At 43.3% G+C, this 24,535-nt stretch overlaps 1 protein-coding gene across 1 annotated transcript in view; it reads left to right on the top strand.

Annotated features, from left to right (window-relative positions):
* The window catches only part of zc3h15 (zinc finger CCCH-type containing 15), a 41,330-nt gene extending 24,014 nt beyond the window's left edge, over nucleotides 1-17,316 (top strand). Inside the window, exons 5-10 of the mRNA XM_063052028.1 lie at nucleotides 10,572-10,657; nucleotides 11,039-11,218; nucleotides 11,725-11,871; nucleotides 11,960-12,058; nucleotides 12,129-12,282; nucleotides 16,441-17,316. Coding sequence (XP_062908098.1) covers nucleotides 10,572-10,657; nucleotides 11,039-11,218; nucleotides 11,725-11,871; nucleotides 11,960-12,058; nucleotides 12,129-12,282; nucleotides 16,441-16,613 — 839 coding nt within the window. The 3' untranslated portion in view covers nucleotides 16,614-17,316. The remainder of the gene's footprint in view (nucleotides 1-10,571; nucleotides 10,658-11,038; nucleotides 11,219-11,724; nucleotides 11,872-11,959; nucleotides 12,059-12,128; nucleotides 12,283-16,440) is intronic.
* Nucleotides 17,317-24,535: the final 7,219 nt, after the last annotated feature.

Below are 24,535 nucleotides of genomic sequence, written 5' to 3'. Positions count from 1 at the left end.
CAAAACCTCACACTTGTTCTTATCCGTGATCCTGACCACAGTTTACATACCACCAGCGGCTGACTATAATCAAGTGCTCGCGATAGTACATGATGCTGTCTCCAAACAAAAAGCAGTTGATCCCAACTCATTTTGAATCATAGTCAGAGACTTCAAGTTTGTTTGAAGAAAACCCTGCCCAGTTACCATCAATATATAACCTGTGGCACCAGAGATCCACACGTAGTAGACCACTATTAAGCTAAGATAAGGAATGCCTACCATTCCATGACCAGACCGCATTTTGGGAAATCTGATCACTTGGCTGTACTTCTACCTGCGTATGGCAGACGCTAAAGAGCAAAGCTCCAGAGATTATAACATCAAAGAGGTGGTTGCAAGAGACAGAGGAGTGGCCTCGAGTCAGTGGACTGGGCCATGTTCAAGGATTCATCTAGGGATCTGAATGAATAAACCATGATTGTAACTAACTTCATTGAATCAGCTGCAGACAAGTGTCCTCACAAAATCATTCAGAAGCCCTGGATGAACCATGAGATCTGAGATCTGCTGAGAGCCAGATCAGAGGCTTTCAAGTCTGGTGATGAAGAAAGTTACAAGATTCAGGTACAATCTCGTGTTTGAAGTGGCAATTCCGAACCAAACTTGAATCAGCAAAGGATGCTTGACAGTTGTCGCAAGGCTTGAATACCATCACCTCTTATAAAGTTAAATTAAAAGGACGTAGACAACAGGGCTTCATTTCCAGATGACCTCAAGGCCTTCTATGCTCGATTTGACTGTCAAAACATGGAGGAGCCATCATGAACTCCCACATACCCCGTGATCCAATGATTTCAGTCTTTGAAGCTGATGTACAAGCAGCCTTCAGGGAGGTAAACCCACGAAAAGCATCCGGCCCAGATAGGGTGCCCGGCCAAGTACTAAAGACCTGTGTTGATCAATTAACAAATGTGTTCACTGAGATCTTTAACCCCTCACTCTGGCAATGCGTGGTACCCACCTGGTTCAAGCAGGCTTCAATTATATTTATTTATTGAAATGCAGTGCAGAGTAAGCCCTTCCGACTTTTGAGCCCCACTGCCCAGCAATCACCCAATTTTACTCCTAGCCTAATCATGGGACAATTTATGATGGCCAATTAACCTACCAACCAGTACATCTTTGGACTGTGGGAGGAAACCGGAGCACCCGGAGGTCACAGGGAGAGTGGACAAACTCCTTACCCAGTGCCCAGTGAGTGCATAGTGACCTGCCTCAATAACCATCGCCCAGTAGCGCTTATATCCACAGTAATGAAGGGTTGGTGATGAAACACTTCGACTGCCTGAGAAGCGACTTGGATCAGCCCCAGTTTGCTAACAACCGCAACAAGCCCGCAGCAGATGCCATTTCGTTGGCTCTTCACTCAACCCCAGAACATTTGGACAGCAAAGGTATAATTATCAACTAGAGCTCAGCATTCAATACCCTCATCCCCTGAAAACTAATCAATAAGCACCCAACAACTTGGCCTCAATATACCTCCTTGTGCATTTGGATCCTGGATTTCCTCTCTTGCAGGTGCCAGTCAGTTCAGATTGGCAGCAACATCTCCTCCATGATTTCCATCAACACAGATGCACCACAAGGTTGTGTGCTTAGCCTCCTGCTCTACTCACTTTACATTGATGACTGTATGGCTAAGCACAGCTCCAATGCCGTATTCAAGTTTACTGACAGCAGCACTGTAGTAGGCCAAATCAGAGGTGGCAAAAAAAGACAGCATGTAGGAGGGAGATTGAAAAATCTGGCTGAGTGGTGACATAATGACAATTTCTTACTCTTATAATGTGGGTGAACTTCTGGTAAGATGGTGGCACGTGTGAACACGGCGGCCTCTTGGGGACCAACCAGAGGTGCTTTTCTCTTTGTAAAGTTTGGTTTCTTTTATGATTACAAGACAATTCCACTGTAAGAACATTGGGTGCTGCAGGTCTTCTCCATCTGTGAGCTGCTCATTGATCGGAGTAAGTGGACTGGTGTCTGGTAGAGCCAGTCAAGGAGACAAAGAGGTCAGCCGGCGTGCTGGAGAAGGAGCTGGTTTGGGTCCGGAGGAGCTGATCTGGCTGCAGACCGTGCTGCTGCCCGCTGCTCAGAAGCATCGGAGTTGGTGCAATATAACCATGGAAGATTGTCTCAGGCATTTCGTTTGAGGTCACAAGACGCTGTTGGACAGTGATAATATAAGTTGCCGAAGGCCTGTTACCTTCGTTTGGTAGAGGGACAGTGGACATCAGAGCTGCATAGCCTCAGTTGTAGCAAGTACTAGGCCTCAAGCATCAGTCTTGCCTGCTGCAGATCAAGTGAGCAACGCAAATGCACTACTGCATGCTGAGCTCGGCTGGGGCCTGGCCGTTGGTACTGTCCTTTCGTGTTTGAGCAGTGGGCTATATCATCGATTGCTGGACATTATCACTATGTTATTTTTTTACAAGTGAACATGCTTCTTTACTCTATTTTGAATTATGTTACTCTTTTTAAATGTTTGTTTGCTACTTTGAATGTTTTGCACCTTGGCCCCAGAGGAATGCTGACTATGTATGGTTTGAATGATAATTAAACTTGATTTGATCAATGTCAGTAAGACCAAGGGCTGATTATAGACTTCAGGAGAAGGAAGCCAGTCCTCATCAGAGGTGGAGAGGGTCGGCAACTTTAAATTCCTCGCTGTTACTATTTTGGAGGACCTGTCCTGGGCTCAACATGCAAGTTCAATTACAAAGAAAGGACGGCAGTGACTGTACTTCCCGAAGAGTTTGCAGAGACTCGGCATGACATTTAAAACTTTGACAAATGCCTATAGATGTGTATATTAGTTGGCTGAATCACATCTTGTATAGAAACACCAATGCCCTGAATGGAAAATCCTACAAAGTATAGTGGATATGGGTAAAGCTCTCAACACCATTGAGCATGAAACACTGTTGCAGGAAAGCAACATCCATCATCAGGGACTGATGCCACATAGGACATGCTCTCTTCTCACTGCTGCTATCAGGAAGAAGTTACAGGAGCCTCAGGACTCACACCACTAGATTCTGGAGCAGTTACTACCCCTCAACCATCACGCTCTTAAACCAAAGGGAATAACGTCACTCATCTTTACTTGCCCCATCATTGAATTGTTACGTACCCCGTAACTGGGTTGCCAAACCAGCAGAAATGGATCACTCAGTTGGAGTCTGGAGTACTAGAACTAAGAAAGTTTTATTAAAGAAACAAGCAACACAGTAATCGAAAGGATAATAAATGCAACAATTCAACAATGATAACCACACATGTGCACAGAATTAAGATAACAGCATCAATCAAGCTCTATCGTTGTCTAGGGGTAAATGACCAATTTCAAAATGACTCAAAGTTCAGTCCAGTTTAGTAGTTCAGTTCGCAGTAATCGTTGTCATGGCGATGGACAAGGTGGGGAAGAGAGACATAGAATAGGAACAACTCATCATTCAGCACAGCTTCACTCACAGACCAGCGAGATGGCTCACAAACAGCATTTGGGCGGGTCCTTGGTGATGTCACCTGAGGTCACCGACTGTGACCCCTCCTCCAGATGCGGTCGATCCTCTGCAGTGAACCCGGCACCCAGGCAAGGGCGGACACACACCGGGTTCCCGCTGATCGTACCTTTCCACCCTGTGCGTTGTCCGGTTCTTCTCACCACTCGTGAGAGGCGCACCGCTTCCAGGGTCTCGTTACCTCGGGTGGCGTGTGTCTGTCTTAGCGAACCTGTCCCTTTTTATCCCCCTGCTGGGGTATCGCCTGTCCATCACTTCAAACAGTTCAGGGTTCAAAGGGGGGAGCCGCTCCAGACAGCTCTTCCTCCCACATCCCTTCATTACACATCTCCAGACGCTGCTCCATTGTTCCTTATCTCTCCTTCCCCTGAGGGCAGGTGGCAGACCAACTGCTGATGCCACTGATGCTAGCCCAGGCCAGCAAACATCTTAATTTTATGTGTATTCTCGTAACACTTCCCCCCTTTAAGGATTTTTACCGGGAGGTAAAAATTACAAACATGACTACATTATCTGATACATACACAATATACATCTTTAACAGTTATTTAGCTAATACAGAGAATTTGAAGCTGTCAACACCTTGACAGACAGTCGTCACATTTTCTGTTCCTTTTACACGTGTTATTAATAATCCCTTAGACCAGGCTCCAACTCAGCAAACTTCATAGTGGCCAAAAACACTGATGAATTGCGACCAATGTAACCTCTCATTTGGTTTTGTCCCGGACCACAACAACAAGGGTCGTCCCATTCCGACTCAATTTTCCCTCGCAAGGGCTTAGTAGGAGGGGGACGGGTATTGACCGCAGAGTTATTGCAAAACTTCCTGCAGTACCCCACCATCTCCAAAAGCCTTCCGAGGGCCCTCTTGTCTGTCGGGGTTGGGAGGTCAGCGATAGCCTGCACTGTAGCTTGCATCACTGCCAGCTGCCCCTGTGTCACCACAATTCCCAGGTAAGTGTCCTTCGTGTGGCCGAATTCATTTTTTTCAAGGTTCACTATCAAGCTGGCTTCAGACAGCCGTATTAAATTGCCAATACACACCTCTGTGTTCATCAGCCCTTTAGTCACTGAATTACTCAAAAAATATGGGTGTTGTTTACTTGGCTGCCCTATTGTAACAGACATAACCCAACGTCCCAGTTCTTTGCATTTCCTCGGGACAATCAAACACATGGGTGCGAGTCGTTTAATTACTCCTTCGGGGATTAAGGGAGAGACCGTATCAGTAGACCTGGCCAAAACAATAGCCTTCTCCCATCTGACCGATCCCATCCTAATCTTTTCAAAATGGTTTTTTCCTCTTATCAGGGGGCCCCTAGCTTCATTGATTTCCACGCTAACACCGACTAGGTTTGTTAGCATATCAAAAGCCGGTGACCGTCTCAGTTCGCGTCGGTCATGATCAATAACATTTTTCCCCCTGGGCAGCCGGTAACTCTCTTTCATGATTCCACCAACTGTTTCCTCCAGCACCGCAAAATGTCCACCGGGGGGTACCTCGTGGGCCATGTTAAAAACCTCATCCCCATAACTCTTTTGCACCACCCCCCACTCCTCATCTGCGGATGCTGTACTTGATTTCCCTTTCTTCCTTAGCACCTCCTTATCCGCACAATAGCTTGTCAAGGCTGTGTCAGAGAGAGCGGTCTCGGCCAAAACCATCAGCCCCTCGTCTCGCTCCTGCGTCTGCACAAATTCTTTCCTGGCTACTGCTACGTCCGTCCCAGCTCCCTCACTACCTCTTATCTCACTACACCCTGTCTCATACAAGGTTGGCAGAAATGTTTCAGCCAAATTCACCATCGCGGGCGGGGCCTCCATGCTGGCAGGCTGACCCGTCAATCTCACGACTGGGAACACGATTCCTCCGGCGATGTCATTACCGAGCAAGACTTCCACGTCTTTCATCGGTAATTCGGACCTCACCCCGATCGTGACTAGTCCAGAGACCAGGTTGCTCTGTAAATGTATCTGGTGCAAAGGGACTGACTCTGTCCCTTCCCCAACACCTTTGACCTCTACCTCCCCAGTCTGGGTCTCTGAGCTAAACTCTAATACACTCTTCAATATCAATGACTGACACGCTCCCGTGTCTCTCCAGATCCGCACTGGAACTGGTTTTAACCTCTTTTTCACTGACACCAGTCCGGCCGAGATAAACCTCTCGCGCCCTTCCTGGACTTTTTCAGACCTGTCCTTCCCTAGCGGTTCGCTTAACAGCTCGATACAGCCATTCAAAATTTCCGCTTTTCCTTTCCCCGTCTCCTTCCTTGGGGCAAAGCACCTGGACGCAAAGTGTCCGACTTTCCCACAATTATAACAGACGACCCCAGGAGACTTCCTACCAGACTGCTCCCGGTCTACCTTATCCTTTTCACTAGTCCCCGGCTTACTTTCTGACTTTTCCGGCGGACTCTCCCCTCCGTCCTGACTACCCTTCTGGTAGCCTTTACTCGGGGCAAACTTCATTTTATGCGTCAACGCATACTCATCCGCTAACTTAGCAGTTGCGGCTAACGTGGCTGCCTCTTTCTCATCGAGGTAGGGTCTCATACCCTCAGGGACACAACCTTTAAACTGCTCAATCAGAATCAGTTGCAGCAGTCTGTCATAATCCCCCTCTACCCCTTTCGAGGCGCACCAACGCTCACAATATGTTTGCATCTCGCGAGCAAACTCCAAATACGTGCGGTCCCACCGCTTCCTCGCATTCCGGAACCTCTGCCGGTATGCCTCCGGGACCAACTCATAAATCCTGAGGATGGCCTCCTTCACCACCTCATACTTCTGGGCATCTTCCGCGGATAAGGCGGAGTAAGCTTGTTGGGCCTTCCCTTTCGGTACACTCTGAAGTAAGACAACCCACTTATCCCTCGGCCATTCCTGACTTATAGCTACTTTTTCGAAGTGGAGAAAGTACCGATCCACATTGGTATCGTCAAATGGGGGAACCAGCCTAACCTCCTGGGTCGCCCGGAACCCTCCACCTTGGTTCGGCACGAGCCCCTGCTCGGCCCTTATCTTTAACTTCTCCAGCTCAAATTCCCTTTCCCTCTGTTTCTCCTCTCTCTCCAACTGCCTGTCCCTCTCTCTCTCTTCTCTCTCCAACTGTCTTTCTCTCTCTTGCCTTTCTACCTCTTTCTCTCTCTCCTGCCTTTCTAACTCTCTCTCTTTCTCCCGCCTTTCTAACTCTCTCTCTTTCTCCTGCCTTTCTAACTCTCTCTCCTGCCTTTCTAACTCTCTCTCTTTCTCCTGCCTTTCTAACTCTCTCTCTTCGTGTTCTAACTGCCGTACCCGGAACTCGTGCTCGAGTCTCAGTTTTTCAAGCTGTACCTGTACCGCGTCTCCAGCAGGTTTTTCAATAGACACCTCCCCCAGCTCACCTTGGGGAAACACACCTTTAGATACATAGTGCTCTACAATAGCTCTGTGTATCTCCTCTCTCCTCATTGTCGACTTCACCTTAGCAAGATTCACCCGTTTTGCCACAGCTATCAATTCCGATTTCCTGGCATCCTCTAATGCCTCCAAGGTCGGCGCCTTTATAAATTCCTCAACCTCCATTTCTGCTGTTTGTCTTTTCTTTCTTTCGGGAATTTTAACCCAATCAATTTACTCCGTCCCAAATTTAGCGTTCAAAATCGCGGACGAGAACCCCACTTATGTTACGTACCCCGTAACTGGGTTGCCAAACCAGCAGAAATGGATCACTCAGTTGGAGTCTGGAGTACTAGAACTAAGAAAGTTTTATTAAAGAAACAAGCAACACAGTAATCGAAAGGATAATAAATGCAACAATTCAACAATGATAACCACACATGTGCACAGAATTAAGATAACAGCATCAATCAAGCTCTATCGTTGTCTAGGGGTAAATGACCAATTTCAAAATGACTCAAAGTTCAGTCCAGTTTAGTAGTTCAGTTCGCAGTAATCGTTGTCATGGCGATGGACAAGGTGGGGAAGAGAGACATAGAATAGGAACAACTCATCATTCAGCACAGCTTCACTCACAGACCAGCGAGATGGCTCACAAACAGCATTTGGGCGGGTCCTTGGTGATGTCACCTGAGGTCACCGACTGTGACCCCTCCTCCAGATGCGGTCGATCCTCTGCAGTGAACCCGGCACCCAGGCAAGGGCGGACACACACCGGGTTCCCGCTGATCGTACCTTTCCACCCTGTGCGTTGTCCGGTTCTTCTCACCACTCGTGAGAGGCGCACCGCTTCCAGGGTCTCGTTACCTCGGGTGGCGTGTGTCTGTCTTAGCGAACCTGTCCCTTTTTATCCCCCTGCTGGGGTATCGCCTGTCCATCACTTCAAACAGTTCAGGGTTCAAAGGGGGGAGCCGCTCCAGACAGCTCTTCCTCCCACATCCCTTCATTACACATCTCCAGACGCTGCTCCATTGTTCCTTATCTCTCCTTCCCCTGAGGGCAGGTGGCAGACCAACTGCTGATGCCACTGATGCTAGCCCAGGCCAGCAAACATCTTAATTTTATGTGTATTCTCGTAACAGAATAGTTCTCACAATCAATGAACTCTCCTGTTCTCAATATTTAGTGCTTATTGATTAATTTGTTATCATTGTTTCTTATTTTTGTATTTGCAGTTTGTTGTCTTCTGCACTCTGGTTCAACACTGTAGTTGGGCAATCTTTCATTGATTCTGTTATAGTTAAGAGTATGCCCACTAGAAAATGAATCTCAGGGCTGTATATGGTGACATGTATGTACTTTGATAATAAAATTAACTTGGGTTTTAATGCAGGCAAAGTTCAATCTGCCATTCTTCACCCTATTTTTTTTTCCCAGCTGGTCCATATCCCACTGCAAGCTTTGATAGCCTCCCTTGCTCTTCACTGCGCCCCCAGTCTTGGTGTTCTCTGCAAATTTGCTGATCCAGTTTACTACATTATCATCCAGGTCATTGGATATAGATGACAAACAACAGACCCAGCACCAATCCCTGCAGCACACCACTAGTCATAGTCTAGTCACATCTACTACATCATCTCGAATGTTATGCAACTGTATGTTCTTTACCAACCTCGCATGTGGGACCATGTGAAATGCCTTGCTAAAGTCCTGCAGACAACATCCACTGCCTTGCCTTCATCAACTTTCATGGTAACTTCCTCAAAAAACTCTCTTAAGATTGGTTAGACTCAACCAACCATGCACAAATCCATGTTGACTATCCCTAATCAGTCCCTGTCTATCCAAATACTTATCTCTGGTCCCTTAGAATACCTTCCAATAATTTACTCACTAGTGATTTAAGACTCATCGGCGTATAACTTCCCTGCTTATTCGTGGAGCCTTTCTTTAACGGCAGGCAGCATTAGCTATCCTCCGGCACTTCGCCTTGTGCTAAGAATGTTTTAAATATCTGAGGGCCCCCTGTAGTTTTTGCACTAGCCTCACTCAAAGTCCTAGGGAATACCTTGTCGGGCCCTGTGGATTTATCCAATCTAATTTACCTCAGGACAGCAAACACCACTTCCTCTTTAATTTGTGTACAGTCCATGATCTCACTGCTGTGTTGCCTCACCTCTAAAAATTCCGTGTCCACCTCATGAGTAAATACTGATGCAAAAAATCAATTTCAGATCTCCACCATCTCTTTTGGTTCCATGCAGAGATGACCACTCTGAATTTAAGGGGACTGATTTTTTTCCTTGCTCTTAAAATATCTGTAGATGCCCTTGGGATTCTCCTTCACCTTGTCTGCTAGAGCAACCTCATGCCTTTTAGCCCTCCTGAATCCCTTCTTAGTGTTCTCTCGCATTTCTTATTCCTCAAGAACCTCATTTGATCCTTCCTGCCTGTAACCCTGTTATATACCACCTCCTTAACCAGGGCCTCAATATTTCTTGGAATTATACAGCATGGAGCATTTTTAATAATTGATGCCTCCTGCCTGCATACTCATTGGGCAGCACTGTGGCACAGCTTGTAGTACTGCTGCCTCACAGCTCTACTGACTGGTGCTTTGTGGAGTTTGCATGTCCTGACTGACTGCAACCTGATAAGCTTCATGAAAATTGAGCCAAAAAAAATCTTGCATGAAAGCCTTCAGCATTCAGGATTGTAGAGTGATCATAGAGACACACGTTGTAGTACAGGTCGACCTTCACTAATCCGGCACTATTGGGACCTGAGGAGTGCCGGATTAGTGAAAATGCCGAATTACAGAAGGATCACATTAAGCATAATCAATGCCAGATTATTGAAGGAACCGGAATACAGGTAGTCGGATTAGTGAAGGTTGACCTGTATTACTCTGTGGATGACTGATTCACATAATGTGAGTTGCTCCTGGAGTCTGAACATCCAAACTTGCATATTCCTGTGCTTTAAAATGGATATCCACTTGTGCTGTGCTGCTCTTTGGAATCTGGTGCAGGCATTCACACAGTAAACGAATGATATCATCTCCGTGCACCCAAGTATGATGTGAGCCACTGGGGCAATTTGAAGACGTAGGAGGGTTGGGAAGATGCTGGCTGCACTGAGTTGCGGGTCTTGAGTGCAGTGAAAATGAGCCATGTTTGATACCAGTAGCAGCTTTCCGTGTGATTAATCACTATCTAGATCCTGTAGACTCCTCGCCTCTGTTAGGTGATGGGTATTGGTGTCTCCTCCTCGTGTTTTATTGAACCAATCTGGAGATTTATGTTAACAAGCTTGTAAGCAATCACAGGCTGCTGAGATTATTACCCATAGCAAGATCACCAGGCTAGAGAGATGCATGCAGCGAGAAGTGGTTGAGCATGAGCAAAATGTCAAACCAGAGGTTTCCTAGGATCCAGCTGGTCTGCTAACATATCTGACCCCTAGCCATACCCTACATTCACCGTGCCAGTTATGGTGTTAATATTATTTTGCCTTTTGAAGTTTTAATAGAGGCTTTCTGTTTTTAGTTTAGGATATGCCACTGCTTTTGACCTTCGGTAGAATGCAGAATAATGTTAGTCTCATTTTTTTTTCTCTCAGACACAATGGATAATTGGGATGTGAAAAAACTGGAAGAGGTAGTCCAAAAAAAACACGGTGAGGCAGAGCAGAAGAAAACATCAATAGTAAGTAATCTTCAACACTAAACAGTGTTAACTTTATGTCAATTGTGCGTGTGAGCATGCACATACACTTAGGGATACATTCAGGTATACACTTGTTACTGTATTTTGACACTGTCAAGGATGACGGGCTGCGGATGTTTGCATCATAATTGCTGGCTTGCAAGATTTTGGAGGAATTTCTTTTGTACAGACTCCATATTTGCAGCCATTTTGTTCCAATAAGTATAGCTAGTCTTTATGTGCATCTTAATGGGAGTTATAATTGTAATTTAGTACGAAGAATAGCTACTTTTAGTAGCATTTTCTTAAACTTTTAATGTAATGGGATGTGGTGAACTGAATTGTACTGAAATTTGCTTCATTTCCTCATTTCTGGGTTAGGTATGTAAACACTTTCTTGAAGCCATTGAGAATAACAAGTACGGCTGGTTCTGGATCTGTCCTGGAGGAGGAGATAGTTGTATGTACCGTCATGCCTTGCCTCCGGGCTTTGTGCTGAAGAAAAACCAGAAGAAAGAAATACAGGAGGAGATTTCATTAGAAGATTTAATAGAAACAGAGGTACAGAGAAAGTATTTTGTTAATTAATCTCACCCTAGTCAGTGTTGAGTAATTCATTGAATAAAATAGTTTTTAGATAAAAATTAAGTAGAACTAAATTTTAAGGCTTTGGAAACAAAGCTGTTTGCATTCTTATTAAATCAACCATCTCCTATTTTTTTTCTTGAACTGAGTTTTGTACCGTAGTTTAATGCTGACACAGCATGTCTACGAATCCCACAAGTAATTGAGCATATACCTGTCTGTCCACATGGTGGTGCTAGATATTAAATGATCTAATGGCAATAGTGTTGCACAGTGATTTTCGTTATGCTGCTGCAGAATCTTCAACTATATCAGTTTTGTACAATTTTAATATTTTGAATTCCTAACCACAGTGTATTGTAGCAATTCAATGTAACTGTTTTGGTCCTGTACTAAACTCTGTCAGTCGAACCTATTTTATGGAGTCAAAAAGTAAAGCTTTTGAACAAAAAGTAAATTAAGATTTTGTGTTTAAATTTAAGAGAGCAGCCTTGGGACCAGAAGTAACTAGAATCACTCTTGAAACCTTCTTGGAATGGAAGAAAAGGAAGAGACTTGAGAAAATTGAAAAATCTCGGCAAGACCTAGAAAAGAGGAAAGCAGATTTCAATGCTGGCAAAGCTTTTGGTGTATGTGTACTTATAACATCGCCTACTCAATTGATGCTGTTTGATATTTATTTAAAGACTCAATTTTGGAATAATTCTTCACATCCAGGTGAGTGGACGTGAAGTCTTTGAATTCCGACCTGAATTGATCAGTGCCGATGACGATGAAGCAGATGACACCCAGTATTCTCAGGAACAAAATGAAGAGGTAAGTTTCACTACACGATGCCTTCTGCTACTTCTGTCATAAGGCCTTTAACTCATTCTCTTCATTCTAGGTCGAAGAGGCAGCAGAGATCAGTGACATTGATGTTTCCCGATTTGTGCCAATAGAAATAGAGAAGACTGGCATTACGGTTTCAACTGGATTTGATCGGAAGGGAGAAACACATTCTGCAAGTTTACCTAAAGAAATGTCAAATGATGCAGATGGTGAGTGGGTTCATTCATATATTTCTTGCAAGATCTAGGTGACCCACCTGAATTTATTAAAATGAAGAATGTGTAGCCACAGATTTCACTATTTCGTATTCCATTGAGTGACATGATCTTCACTGGTGATGTTTAAATTATCTAAAATTTAATACTTTCATGCAGTTAAATTTCAAGTGGTATAGTTCATCTACCTGTTTTTTTTAATATTTCATCCACCTGTTACAGTACTTGTAATCAATATCAGATTTTCCTCCTAAGAAATTGATGTCAGAATTTAGTTTTATAGCTGGGTTTGACTAAGTGTGATATCACTTTTATTTTACTGCTTATTGCCTTAGATTCCTGAAGATTAGTACTCCTTATGTCATCTTGAGTACCATCCAATGAACAAATAAGAAAGAGGATTAAAGCAGATGGTCCCTTCTATCTGCTCTGGGGTTCAATATGGTAATTTTTCCCTTCACTATTTTCAAGACCCTCAGTATCTGACCAATCAACTACTCCCTCTGAGAATTGCAAAGATTTTCTACCATCTGGATGGAGAAGTTCCTTCTCATATGTCCTGATTGGTTGGTTCTTAATTTTTTTTGCTGTGATACATGCACAACATCACTTCTGCTTGAATTAATTTTATAGACCAATAAAATTGGCTCTTATTTTTCTAAACTCCAGAACAAAGGCTTCCAACCTACCATTAACCAAGGGGACCGTGGTCTCTAGGTTGGGAACCCGTAGTCCAGAGTATGAGGCAACTGCGAAATTGATGCCAATGACAAACCTGCCATTCCATTTATCAGTTTAGTGGAGTACTGCTGCATCACATCCATCTTAAGTTTGTCCATCCATGGGCAGGGAAACCTGGCCTGTACCAGATGTTAAAGCAGCTCTGCTATTATACTGAAAACACCTTTGCAATGAATGCCAATGTGCATGTGCTTTTTGCTCTTCTAGTAACTTGGGTACAAGGATACCCAAGTCACTCTGAATCTCAGCTCATCTTATCGTATTAAAAATGTTTTGTTTTTATGACCCAAGTAGGTGATCCCATGTTTTTGTGTTGTGTTTCATCTAAACTGTTTCTATTCTCTTGGAGCCTCTCTGTAGCCTCCACACACTCCTACATGATTGCCTATTTATGTATCATTGGTAAACGATATTTTTACACATTTCATCCCCTCGTCCACATCAGTGGCATCATTTGCTGAATCCATGGTTCCCAACGATAGGACTTTACTGGTCATGATCTCCCAACCCAGAAATGACCTATTAATTCCTTCTGCTTCTGTTCTGTTAATTACTCCTTAATCCATGCCAGTATATTATTTCCAATATTCTGTGCTCTAATTTTAATACTCTGGCATCTTTTTAAAGCCTTCAGAAAGTCAAAATTGCATCATCAAGATGCCCTTCATTACTCTGGATACAACTCCAAAATCTTTCAGACTTGTCAAACATGATTTTCCTTTCATAAATGTATACTGAATCTCTTCAGTCTGATTGTTATTTTCCAAGTGCTGTGTTACCACTTGCTTACTTGGAGAATTGAGAGCAACTTTGGGCCTTAATCTAAGAAAGGATGTGCTGAAGTTGGAAAGACTCCAGAAGGGGTTCATGAGAATTTTCCTAGGAATGAAAGAGTTAACATATGAGGAATGTTGATGGCTCTGGGCCTGTACTCACTGGAGTCTAGAAGAATTGGGGGGGGGGGGGCGGAGTGGTCTCATTAAAATCTAACAAATATTGAAAGGCCTAGATAGAGTGGGTGTGGAGAGAGTATTTCGTATAGTAGGGGAGTCTGGAATCAGTGGGCACAGCCTCAGAATAGAAGGATGTTCCTTAAGAACAGATGAAGGGTAATTTCTTTAGTCAAAGAGGCTATATTGGATATATTTCGAGGAGGTTGATAGGTTCTTGATTAGTAAGGGCACCAAAGGTTGCCTGAGGCAAAGGCAGGAGAATGAGATTAAGAGGAATAATAAATCAGCCATGATTGGATGGCAGAGCAGACTCTTTGGGCCAAAATGGCCTATTTCTATTCTTATGTCCTATGGTCTTAATATATTCCATATTTCTAACTAGCCTAAAGCTTGCTGTTGTCTGTCTTTTTGCCTGGAGGAATGGAGTTTTATTTTCTCTTTTCTAATCTCTGACCAATACTAGAATCTGGAATTTTGTAAAATACTGATTAGTGCTTATGCCAACTCCATGACTTAATTCTGGGATTCAGATAATCAGGCTTTGAGCTCGAGACCTGTTCTGTTATTTCTGGGAGGACTTGTGTGTCTGTGAAGGCAGGCCTCTAGGTGTATCCAATCTGATTTTATTTTTTGCTTGCATTGGTATTTTACTGTCCCTGGTTGTACTTTTCCCTCTACTACAATGTAAATCTGTCTTAATCTGGGGTTTAGTTTATTTAATCACACTATACACTTCTGTTTTCAACCTAGTATGATTTCACCTTCATTGTAGTATCTACCTTTGCCTTAAAGAATTCTGTATATTGTAAACTTATCACAAATTATTTCAATGTTAGGTATTTATTAATATCCTATTCTACCATAATCAGTTCTTATGGCTTATGAGTTTCCAGTGATTAGATTTAAGAGCTTAATTTCAAACTGAGCTGCACCTTTCTCAATTGTCTACATTAAGACATTCTATCAATTCTGGATCAATTCTCGATCAATACTGGCAATCATACTGTAAGATTATACTATCATATCAATAGTCTCATTGCATATTACTAGTTCCAAAAAACCTTACTATTTTTTCTGTGTACTGATATTGAAACCCATATTTTATAGACACTGATTTTAACCTTTGCACTAACACTGGGTTATTTGGTTTGCCTAATATATTAAAAATCCTCTAATTAGTTTATTAACTCTTAACATGCATCACTAATTTTCTGATTTTATATTGTACACTGCATTGCAAGTGTTACGATGATGTATATACTTCCTGCCCTTGGTGTTTCTTAGCTTGATTCAGACTAATCCTGCTACTTAATCATCTGAGACAAATTCCTACCTTCCTCTTTGAGCCTTTCATATCAATGCTATTCACCCTCCTTTTCCATTTTTCATACTGCCTGTACGAGAAGACTCTTAGGGTATCTAATTGGTCACCTTGTCTCTGTAATGGTGGTTAGATTGAACCTAATTCTATTTGTACTGTTAATTCACCTTCATATTACCAATGACAGCATAAACTCCTTAAATTTCAGGACCTGTTTTGGTAGTGTACACTTGACTCAGTTTACAGGTGTGGTGCAACTTTTGGAGTGGGGCAATATGGATAATTTAAAATGCTATTTTTATTCTGCAACATAAAGACTCCCTGATGTGTTGTAAATTCTAAATTAAGCGCTGTGGTTTTATGACGATGTTTTAACTTAATAGACTGGTTGACTGACTAAATGGTGAAATAATGAAAAGCTATTGCCAAATTGGCTGAATTGAAGGATATTTGCTATTGTACCTATTTGAAATTGGGTTGGCTTAGGTTTTCCTTGAAGCAGCTTTATAGGATTCTGTCAAGTATCTTTTTGGCTCTTTGTTGCACAAACCACAATTCCTCTCCTAAAGTTTTATTCAAAACATTGTGAACCCCCAATTCAAATTACAACGAAGCTGTTTATAATTCTCAATATCATTGGACTAGTGCTCTGGTTTAAATAGAGGAATGGAGGAGAAAGGTAAAAGCCAAGTATGCATTTAATATTCATCCTTTTGAAGCAGGTTGATGTCTGGATCTAGTCAAATTTTACTTTAATGTGTCAAGTAGTGCTTTTATTTTCCCCCTGTATTGGAGCTAGTGCCTATTAAATTGTCAGAAAACAAATTTAATAAAGGACAACAAACATAAAAATGGGAAAAAACTGGCAATCATGGTGGATGTGCTTCATTACTGGAAAGCAAAATAAGATTTAATTTAACATTAATTGAAAATATTAAGCAGATCGAATTAATTGGCAAACATTCATTTAGTTTTATCAATGTACCATAACTGTTTCTTTTTCATTCCATGTAACTCAATTTTGCTAAATGTCTGGATATGTGGATGTGGCTTGTTTTCTTTTGACATGTTGAAATATGCACAGAACACTTACTTTCATTGCAGAATCATTCTCATTATTATTTCATTTATTTGCAGAAAATAAATTAGATGAGGCCTCGGGAGGAGTTGATAATGGAAAAGATGGTAAACTAGATGGAGAATTAGCAGATGGTCATATTGATGGTGTCCCAGTAGATGAAAATCTCTTTACTGGAGAAGATCTTGATGAGCTAGATGACGAATTAGACAATTTGGATTTGGAAGATTAAGGAACATGGAGACAAGCATGTTGAACATAGACTTGGAGATTCAAAAGACTTCATGTAAAAGAAATCAGTCTGATGTTTATTTAATGTTTGATCCTATAGACCTCTCCTGTGCTGCTTATGAAAAATGCAGAATTTGGTAATATTGGCCTTTGCCATGATCGTAATGTTCCCTGTAAACTGCCGGTAGTGGAGATCAGCCTTTCAAAATTGTCCAAAATTTGTGTGCCAATATTCTCTGACATTGTCAGCTATGATAATGAAGGTCAGTATTGCCACATTTTGTGCTGCTGAGCTGCAATCATTTAAATCAAATGTGATCTATTTAAAGAACAATTACAATATCCCCTTTAAACTATGTGCTTCTGCTCATTTCGGGTAGGAAAGATGTAGAGCCATCTGAACATCGGATTTGAGACTGCATACTTAAAAGGAGAGTGAAATAAAGTTAACCATTATGATTAAGTTATTCTATAGATCATTACATGGAGCACAGTGTTAAAGCCATTGTCACATTACAGAGTGTATCAAGTACCACTGCCAAATCCATGATTTACAATTTTACAAAGATACTGAATATGAAATTGGCAGTGTTAAATATCAAATTGACTGAAATGAATGATGCAAGTGTCTAATTTTAAAATTTTCAAACCATTCATGTCTGTGCAGGTTGTAAATAAAGTGTATTTGAAGAAAAAATGACTGCTTGCTTTGCAATTCTTTAGATTTACTTGATTTTAATAATAGCATATTTACTAATGCACTGTTGCAAGAAAAAGTTTGTCAACCCTTTGCAATTACCTGATTTTCTGCAATAATTACTCAAAATATGGTCTGATCTTCATCTGAGTCATAATAATAAGCAAATAGTCTGCCTAAACTAGTAACACACAAACAATTGTACTACTTCTCATCAATACTGAGTATACAGTTTAAACAGTCATGGTCTAGGTTCAAAAAAAAGTTTGTGAACTTCTGGGGTAATGCCTTCTACAGAAGCTATTTGGAGTCAGATGTTCCAATCAGTGAGGCAAGATTGAAGGTGTGGGTTGCCCAGCCCTATTTTTAAAAAAAGATACGTCAGGTTACTGACAGACCCTGCTTTTCTCAAGAAAGATCTGTTTATGTGCACCATGCCTTGACCAAAACAACTTTCAAAGGACCTCAGAAGAAGAATTGGAGAGATGCATTTAAGGTAAACCAGGTAATTGCAAAGGGTTCACAAACTTTCTTGCATCTGTATATCTGCATTTAAATATAGTTCAGAAGTCATTATTCTGATTTATACATGGTTGTCAACTATGTACCTTCAAGCTTACAGTACACTCAGTGGACCCTTTATTAGATACACCTGTATGCCTCATTAATGCAAATATTCAGCCAATCATATGGCAGCAACTCAATGCATAAAAGCATACAAGCATGGTCAAGAGTATTCAGTTGTTCAGACCAAACATCAGAATGGGGATCTCACCTCCACTTTCTGCAACAATCCCAACCTTGCCACCAAACAGACAGATAAAGGGGGTGCTATTGTAGTGTGGTGGACTGACCTCTACCTTGCTGAGGCTAGGCAGCGACTCTAAGATACCTCTTACCCTTTGAAAAGGATCCTACTCCGTACCATCAGACCACTGTCTCCTGCATCATCGCTAACCTAAATCTGGAGATCTCCAATTCACTGCCAACAAATATATAGGTCCCTTAGCCTGCATTGCTCCTTTCTGCTTCCTACCCAAGATCCACAAACCTGACTGTCCAGATAGGCCCACTGAACTACAGCCTGGCTCCTTGATTCAGCCCCTACCCACCTACATCCACGATACTTAATATGCTCTCAATCTTCTCACAACTTTCAGTTCACTGGCCTGACCACCTCATTTTTACCTTGAGTATCCAGTCTCTATACACTAATATCCCCCATCAAGATGCACTAAATCTCTCCGCTTCTTTCTCAACAAAAGACCCATCCAGTTTCTCCTTGTGCTCCTCACACTTTCTCCTAAGTCAAGGGCTAGCCATGGGCTCCAGCTATGCCTGCCTCTCCATTGACTATGTGGAACATTCCAAGTCTTCCCTGGTAATGCTCCCCAACTCTGCACTACAGTGACGACTGCATTAATGCTGTTTAATGCACCCATGCAGAGCTTGTCAATTTCGTCAACTTTGCGTCCAACTTCCACCCTGCTTGGTCCACTTCTGACATCTGTCTCCCCTTAATCTCTGTCTCTTATAAATCTGCCAATTCCCAGGACTATCCCATCTCCACTGCTTCCCATCCTGTCTCCTGTAAAAATGCTATTCCCTTTTCCTGGTTTCTTTGTCTCCGCTGCTTCTGTTCCGAGGATGAGGCTTTCTTTTCCAGAATATCAGAGATGCCCTACTTCAAAGAATGGAGTTTCCTTTCCTCCACCGGTGATGCTCCCTTCACCATAATCTCCCCTATTTCCCGGACATCTGCGCTCACCCCACCTTCTCACTGCCATAACAGGGAAAGTGTTCCTTCCACTTGTCCTCACCTATCGTACCATGAGACCCTGCATCAAACACATCATTCTGTACACCATCTTCTACTATCTTCAATGGGTTGCTCTTACCAAACAAATCTTTACTCTTCTCTTCTCCCCCCCCCCCCCCCATTCTCCACTTTTCGCGGGGATCGCTCCTTCTGTGATTCCCTAGATTACCTTGTCCATTCATCCCTCCTGGCGCACATCTCTGCAACTGAGAGAAATATTCAGCTGCCCATTCAACCGGAATCAGGGCCCCAAATAGTATTTCCAGGTGAGGCAACATTTCACCCATTTCACCTGTGAATCTCTAGGGGTCATCTGTTGTACCTGCTGCTCCCAGTGTGTCCTCTTCTACATTGGTGAGACATGACAAAATTTGGGAACTGCTTTGTAGAGCATGTCTCCATCCGTCAAAAGCAAAATATCCTGGTAGCCAGCCATTTTAATCCCTATCCCCATTCCTGGCCAGACTTGTTGACACACAGTCTCCATTTCTGCTGCAATGAGGCCACTGTCAGGCTGGAAGAGCAACACCTTGTATTCCATCCTGATAGCCTCCAAATTGTTGGTGTGAACATAGATCTGTCCTGGTAAATTTCTTTTTTTCATTTCCCCTCTCCCCTTCCCTTTTCTATTTCCCACTCTGGCTTCTTACATCTTCTCACCTGCCTATCTCCTCCCTGATGCATCTCCTTACCTTTCTCCCATGACCCACTCTTCCTATCAGATTATTTCTTTAGCCCCAGGCCAGGCAGCATCTCTAGGAAGAGGTACAGTTGACGTTTCGGCCGAGACCCTTCGTCAGAAATGTCGACTGTACCTCTTCCTAGAGATGCTGCCTGGCCTGCTGTGTTCACCAGCAACTTTTATGTGTGTTGCTTGAATTTCCAGCATCTGCAGAATTCCTGTTGTTTGCATATTTCTTTAGCCCTTTGCCTTTCCTACTCACCCTATCACCTAGGCTTACCCTATCACCTAGCTAGCCTCCTTTCCTCCCCCCACCCCCACTTCCTTTCCAGACCTAATGAAGGGTTTCAGCTTGAAATGTCAACTATTTATTAATTTTTTTAGTTGCTGCCTGACCTGCTGAGTTCCTCCAGCATTTTGCGTGTGTTTGGTGGGTGTGGATCGGAATGGGGAAGAAATGTGATCTAAGTGACTTTGACCGTAGAATGATTGTTGGTGCCAGATGAGGTGGTTTTAGTATCTCAGAAACTGCTGATCTCCTGGGATTTTCATGCATAACAGTCTCTAGAGTTTACAGAGAAATTTTGTAAAGAATGCAAAAAAAAACAATGAAAACACCTAGTGAGTGTCAGTTCTGTGGTGGAGAAAGACTTGTAAAGGAGAGAGGTCAGAGGAGAATGGTCAGACGTGTTCAAGCTGAGAGAAAGGTCCCAGTAACTCAACAACACATTTCAGCAGTGGTGTGCAAAAGTGCATCAAACCTTGAAGTGAATGGACGACGGCAGCAGCAGACCTCAGACATACACTCCATCACCACTTTCTTAGGTACCTCCTGTACTTTATAAAGTTGCCACTGAGTGTATGTTGCTCTGGCTACAAGTATAGTTTGGATATTTAAAGTTCTTTGAAATTAGGAGATTCATTTTGAAAGGCTGATTGGTATTCTGAAAACTTGCTTTGATACTACATGTTGAATCTGTCACTTTTTCTTTGAAGCAAATAGATGGGATACATTTTTTGATCTCAATTGCTTAGTTCTTCCTGTGCAACAGTTTCAAAATTTTTGTTGGACAAAACACACAAAATGCTGGAGGAACTCAGCAGGCCAGGCAACATCTATGGAAAGGTATAAGCAGTCAACCGTTTCGGGCAGAGACCCTTCATCAAGACTGGGGGTTGGGGAGAGATGAGAAGTCAGAGAAAGAGGGTGGGGAGGAAGAAGTACAAGGTGGTAGGTGATAGGTGAAACTGAGAAAGGGGAGGGGCAAAGCAAAGAGCTGGGTGAAAGAGATAAAGGGCTGGAGAAGGGGGAATCTGATAGGAGAGGATAGAAGACCATGGAAGAAAGGGAAGGAGGAGTAACGAGTAGCACTAGAGGTGGGGTGATGGGCAGGTAAGGAAAAAGGTGAGAGAGGGAAGCAGGAATGGGGAATGGTGAAGGGAAGGGGCGATTTCCGGAAGTTTGAGAAATCTATGTTCATGATATCAGGTTAGAGACTGCTCAGGCAGAATATAAGGTGTTGCTCTTCCAGCCTGAGTGTGGCCTCATCACAGCAGTAGACCTGAACTGCTAACAGTGGGAAGCAAGCAGCTGAAGATTCTCCTGACTTTTTCTGGTAAAGACTTAGGGACTTAGCTTAAAGCAGTACACCTAATGGGACTTGGGTGAGGGTGCAGAGTTGATGTTCTGTGAAGAACATTATACCTGGTTGCATCATTGTCTGGTGTGGAGGGACCACTGCACTAGATCTGAAGAAGCTACAGAACGTTACAAGCTCAGCCAGCTCCATCATGGGCAGTAGCCTCCTCAGCATTGAGAACATCTTCAAAAGGTGATACCTGCCATTAAGGACCCCCATGACCTCTAATGTCTGAATGAACAATTAACCCGTGTACACTACCTCACTTTTTCTGCTCTTTGTGAACTACCTTTTTTGCACTTTTTTTTACTTGCTGATTATATATATAAAAATTGATAGTTGTTTATTTATGTATTGCTATATTCTGCTCTCGCAAAAGAAAAAAATTAAACAACATTTGCCAGTGATATTAAACTTGATTCCGATACCAATTCAATTCAGAAATGTCCAAAGGGACTGAGTAACAGAAGCCAGTGGGTGGTCCTGCTCTTGGAGAGACAGCAACTGGAAAAGGTGGGTTGGGGCAAACACAAGGAAATCTGCAGATGCTGGAATTTCAAGCAACACACATAAAAGTTGCTGGTGAACGCAGCAGGCCAGGCAGCATCTCTAGGAAGAGATACAGTCGACGTTTCGGGCCGAGACCCTTCGTCAGGACTAACTGAAGGAAGAGCTAGTAAGAGATTTGAAAGTGGGAGGGGGAGGGGAGATCCAAAATGATAGGAGAAGACAGGAGGGGGAGGGATGGAGCCAAGAGCTGGACAGGTGATTGGCAAAAGGGATATGAGAGGATCATGGGACAGAAGGCCCAGGAAGAAAGTAAAGGGGGGGGGAACCAGAGGATGGGCAAGGGGTATAGTCAGAGGGACAGAGGGAGAAAAAGGAGAGTGAGAGAAAGAATGTGTGTATATAAATAACAGATGGGGTACAATGGGGAGATCTCCCAGTGGCCACACATTTTAATTCCACATCCCATTCCCATTCTGACATGTCTATCCACGGCCTCCTCTACTGTAAAGATGAAGCTACACTCAGGTTGGAGGAGCAACACCTTATATTCCGTCTGGGTAGCCTCCAACCTGATGGCATGAACATTGACTTCTCAAACTTCCGCTAAAGCCCCACCTCCCCCTCGTACCCCATCCGTTATTTATTTATTTATATACACACATTCTTTACTCCTCTCTCTCTCCTTTTTCTCCCTCTGCCCCTCTCACTATACCCCTTGCCCATCCTCTGGGTTTCCCCCTCCCCCTTTTCTTTCTCCCTAGGCCTCCTGTCCCATGATCCTCTCATATCCCTATTGCCAATCACCTGTCCAGCTCTTGGCTCCATCCCTCCCCCTCCTGTCTTCTATCATTTCAGATCTCCCCCTCCCCCTCCCACTTTCAAATCTCTTACTAACTCTTCCTTCAGTTAGTCCTGACGAAGGGTCTCGGCCTGAAACGTCGACTGTACCTCTTCCTAGAGATGTTGCCTGACCTGCTGCGTTCACCAGCAACTTTTAAGGTGGGTTGGGGATTTGCATAGGGATGAAAGTGGAGCAATTAGGCAGAAAGGAAGATGATTGACTAGGGGATGGATACAGAAGTGGTAGCGAGGCAGTGGATTAAACTGGTATGCAGGTCTCTTGCGGGGAGGGGGGGAGCTAAAGAAAAGGAGTGTGGGTAAGGTGTGTGTATGTGCACTAAGTATCAGCAGTGCCTGATCTCGAGTCAACTTGAACCTCACCCATTGGCCAAGAACCTCGCAGTGTCAAATCCATTTGGCAATGTGGAGCTGCCACTCCATGATACAAAGATTCATGCACATGCATCCACTCAGTTTTCCAGACCCAGAGTGAGTAGCACAAATTTATAACCTCATTAGCTCTCAGATTTGATGTTAAACTTTGATTGGCTTAAAGAAGTTTAAAAATGAAATATTAATTGCAAAACTGAATCACTACCAGTATCATTTCAGCACTATCCTCTGAGCAAGTTTGGTCATCAGGGAATAGTTTAGTAAACTTAAGAATAAGACATGAGGGAGCTAGTCCTTTTTGTTGGCCTTGTGGAACAATCTATGTTTCAAACCTATTCTGGTATCTGTCCCCCACTTTTCCTTCGCTACATCGACGATTGCATTGGTGCTGCTTCCTGCATGCATGTTGAGCTCACTGACTTCATTAACTTTGCCTCCAACTTTCACCCTGCCCTCAAGTTTACCTGGTCCATTTCTGACACCTCCCCCCCCCCCAGATCTTTCTGTCTCATTCTCTGGAGACAGCTTATCTACTGATGTCTACTATAAGCCTACTGACTCTCACAGCTATCTGGACTACTCCTCTTCTCACCCTGTCTCTTGCAAAAATGCCATCCCCTTCTCGCAATTCCTCCGTCTCCGCCACATCTGCTCTCAGAATGAGGCTTTTCATTCCAGGACGAGGGAGACGTCCTCCTTTTTTAAAGAAAGGGACTTCCTCCACTATCAACCGTGCTCTCAAATGCATCTCCCCCATTTCACGCTCATCTGCTCTCACTCCATCCTCCCACCACCCCACTAGGAATAGGGTTCCCCGGTCCTCACCTACCACCCCACCAGCCTCCGGGTCCAACATATTATTCTCCGTAACTTCCGCCACCTCCAACGGGATCCCACCACTAAGCACATCTTTCCCTCCCCCCACCTCTGCTTTCCGCAGGGATTGCTCCCTACGCGACTCCCTTGTCCATTCATCCCCCTCCCCATCCCTCCCCACTGATCTCCCTCCTGGCACGGCCCCAAACGTCGACTGTACCTCTTCCTAGAGATGCTGCCTGGCCTGCTGCGTTCACCAGCAACTTTGATGTGTAGTCCATAGTAACTGTGTTGAGAAGGCCTGTGGGCTGGTGATTTTAAATCTCGTGTCGTTTTTTTTTTAAGATGAGAAATTATACCTTCTGGGTATAAAACATTGCTAAGCATTATCCACTTGCATTATTTTCTTTTTTAGATCCTTTGAATAAAAAGCACTTGACCATTAGTTTTCAGATATGAAGCGCTGGATTAAATGAATCCTTAAACTGATATATGAGTCATTAGCATCTATTTAACCAGATTTTCC

The sequence above is a fragment of the Mobula hypostoma genome, chromosome 6 (genome assembly GCF_963921235.1).
Source record: "Mobula hypostoma chromosome 6, sMobHyp1.1, whole genome shotgun sequence".
In the NCBI taxonomy this organism is placed as follows: Eukaryota; Metazoa; Chordata; class Chondrichthyes; order Myliobatiformes; family Myliobatidae; genus Mobula; species Mobula hypostoma.
Note: the sequence above shows the minus strand (reverse complement) of the source record. Positions and strands in the feature narration are given on the sequence as shown.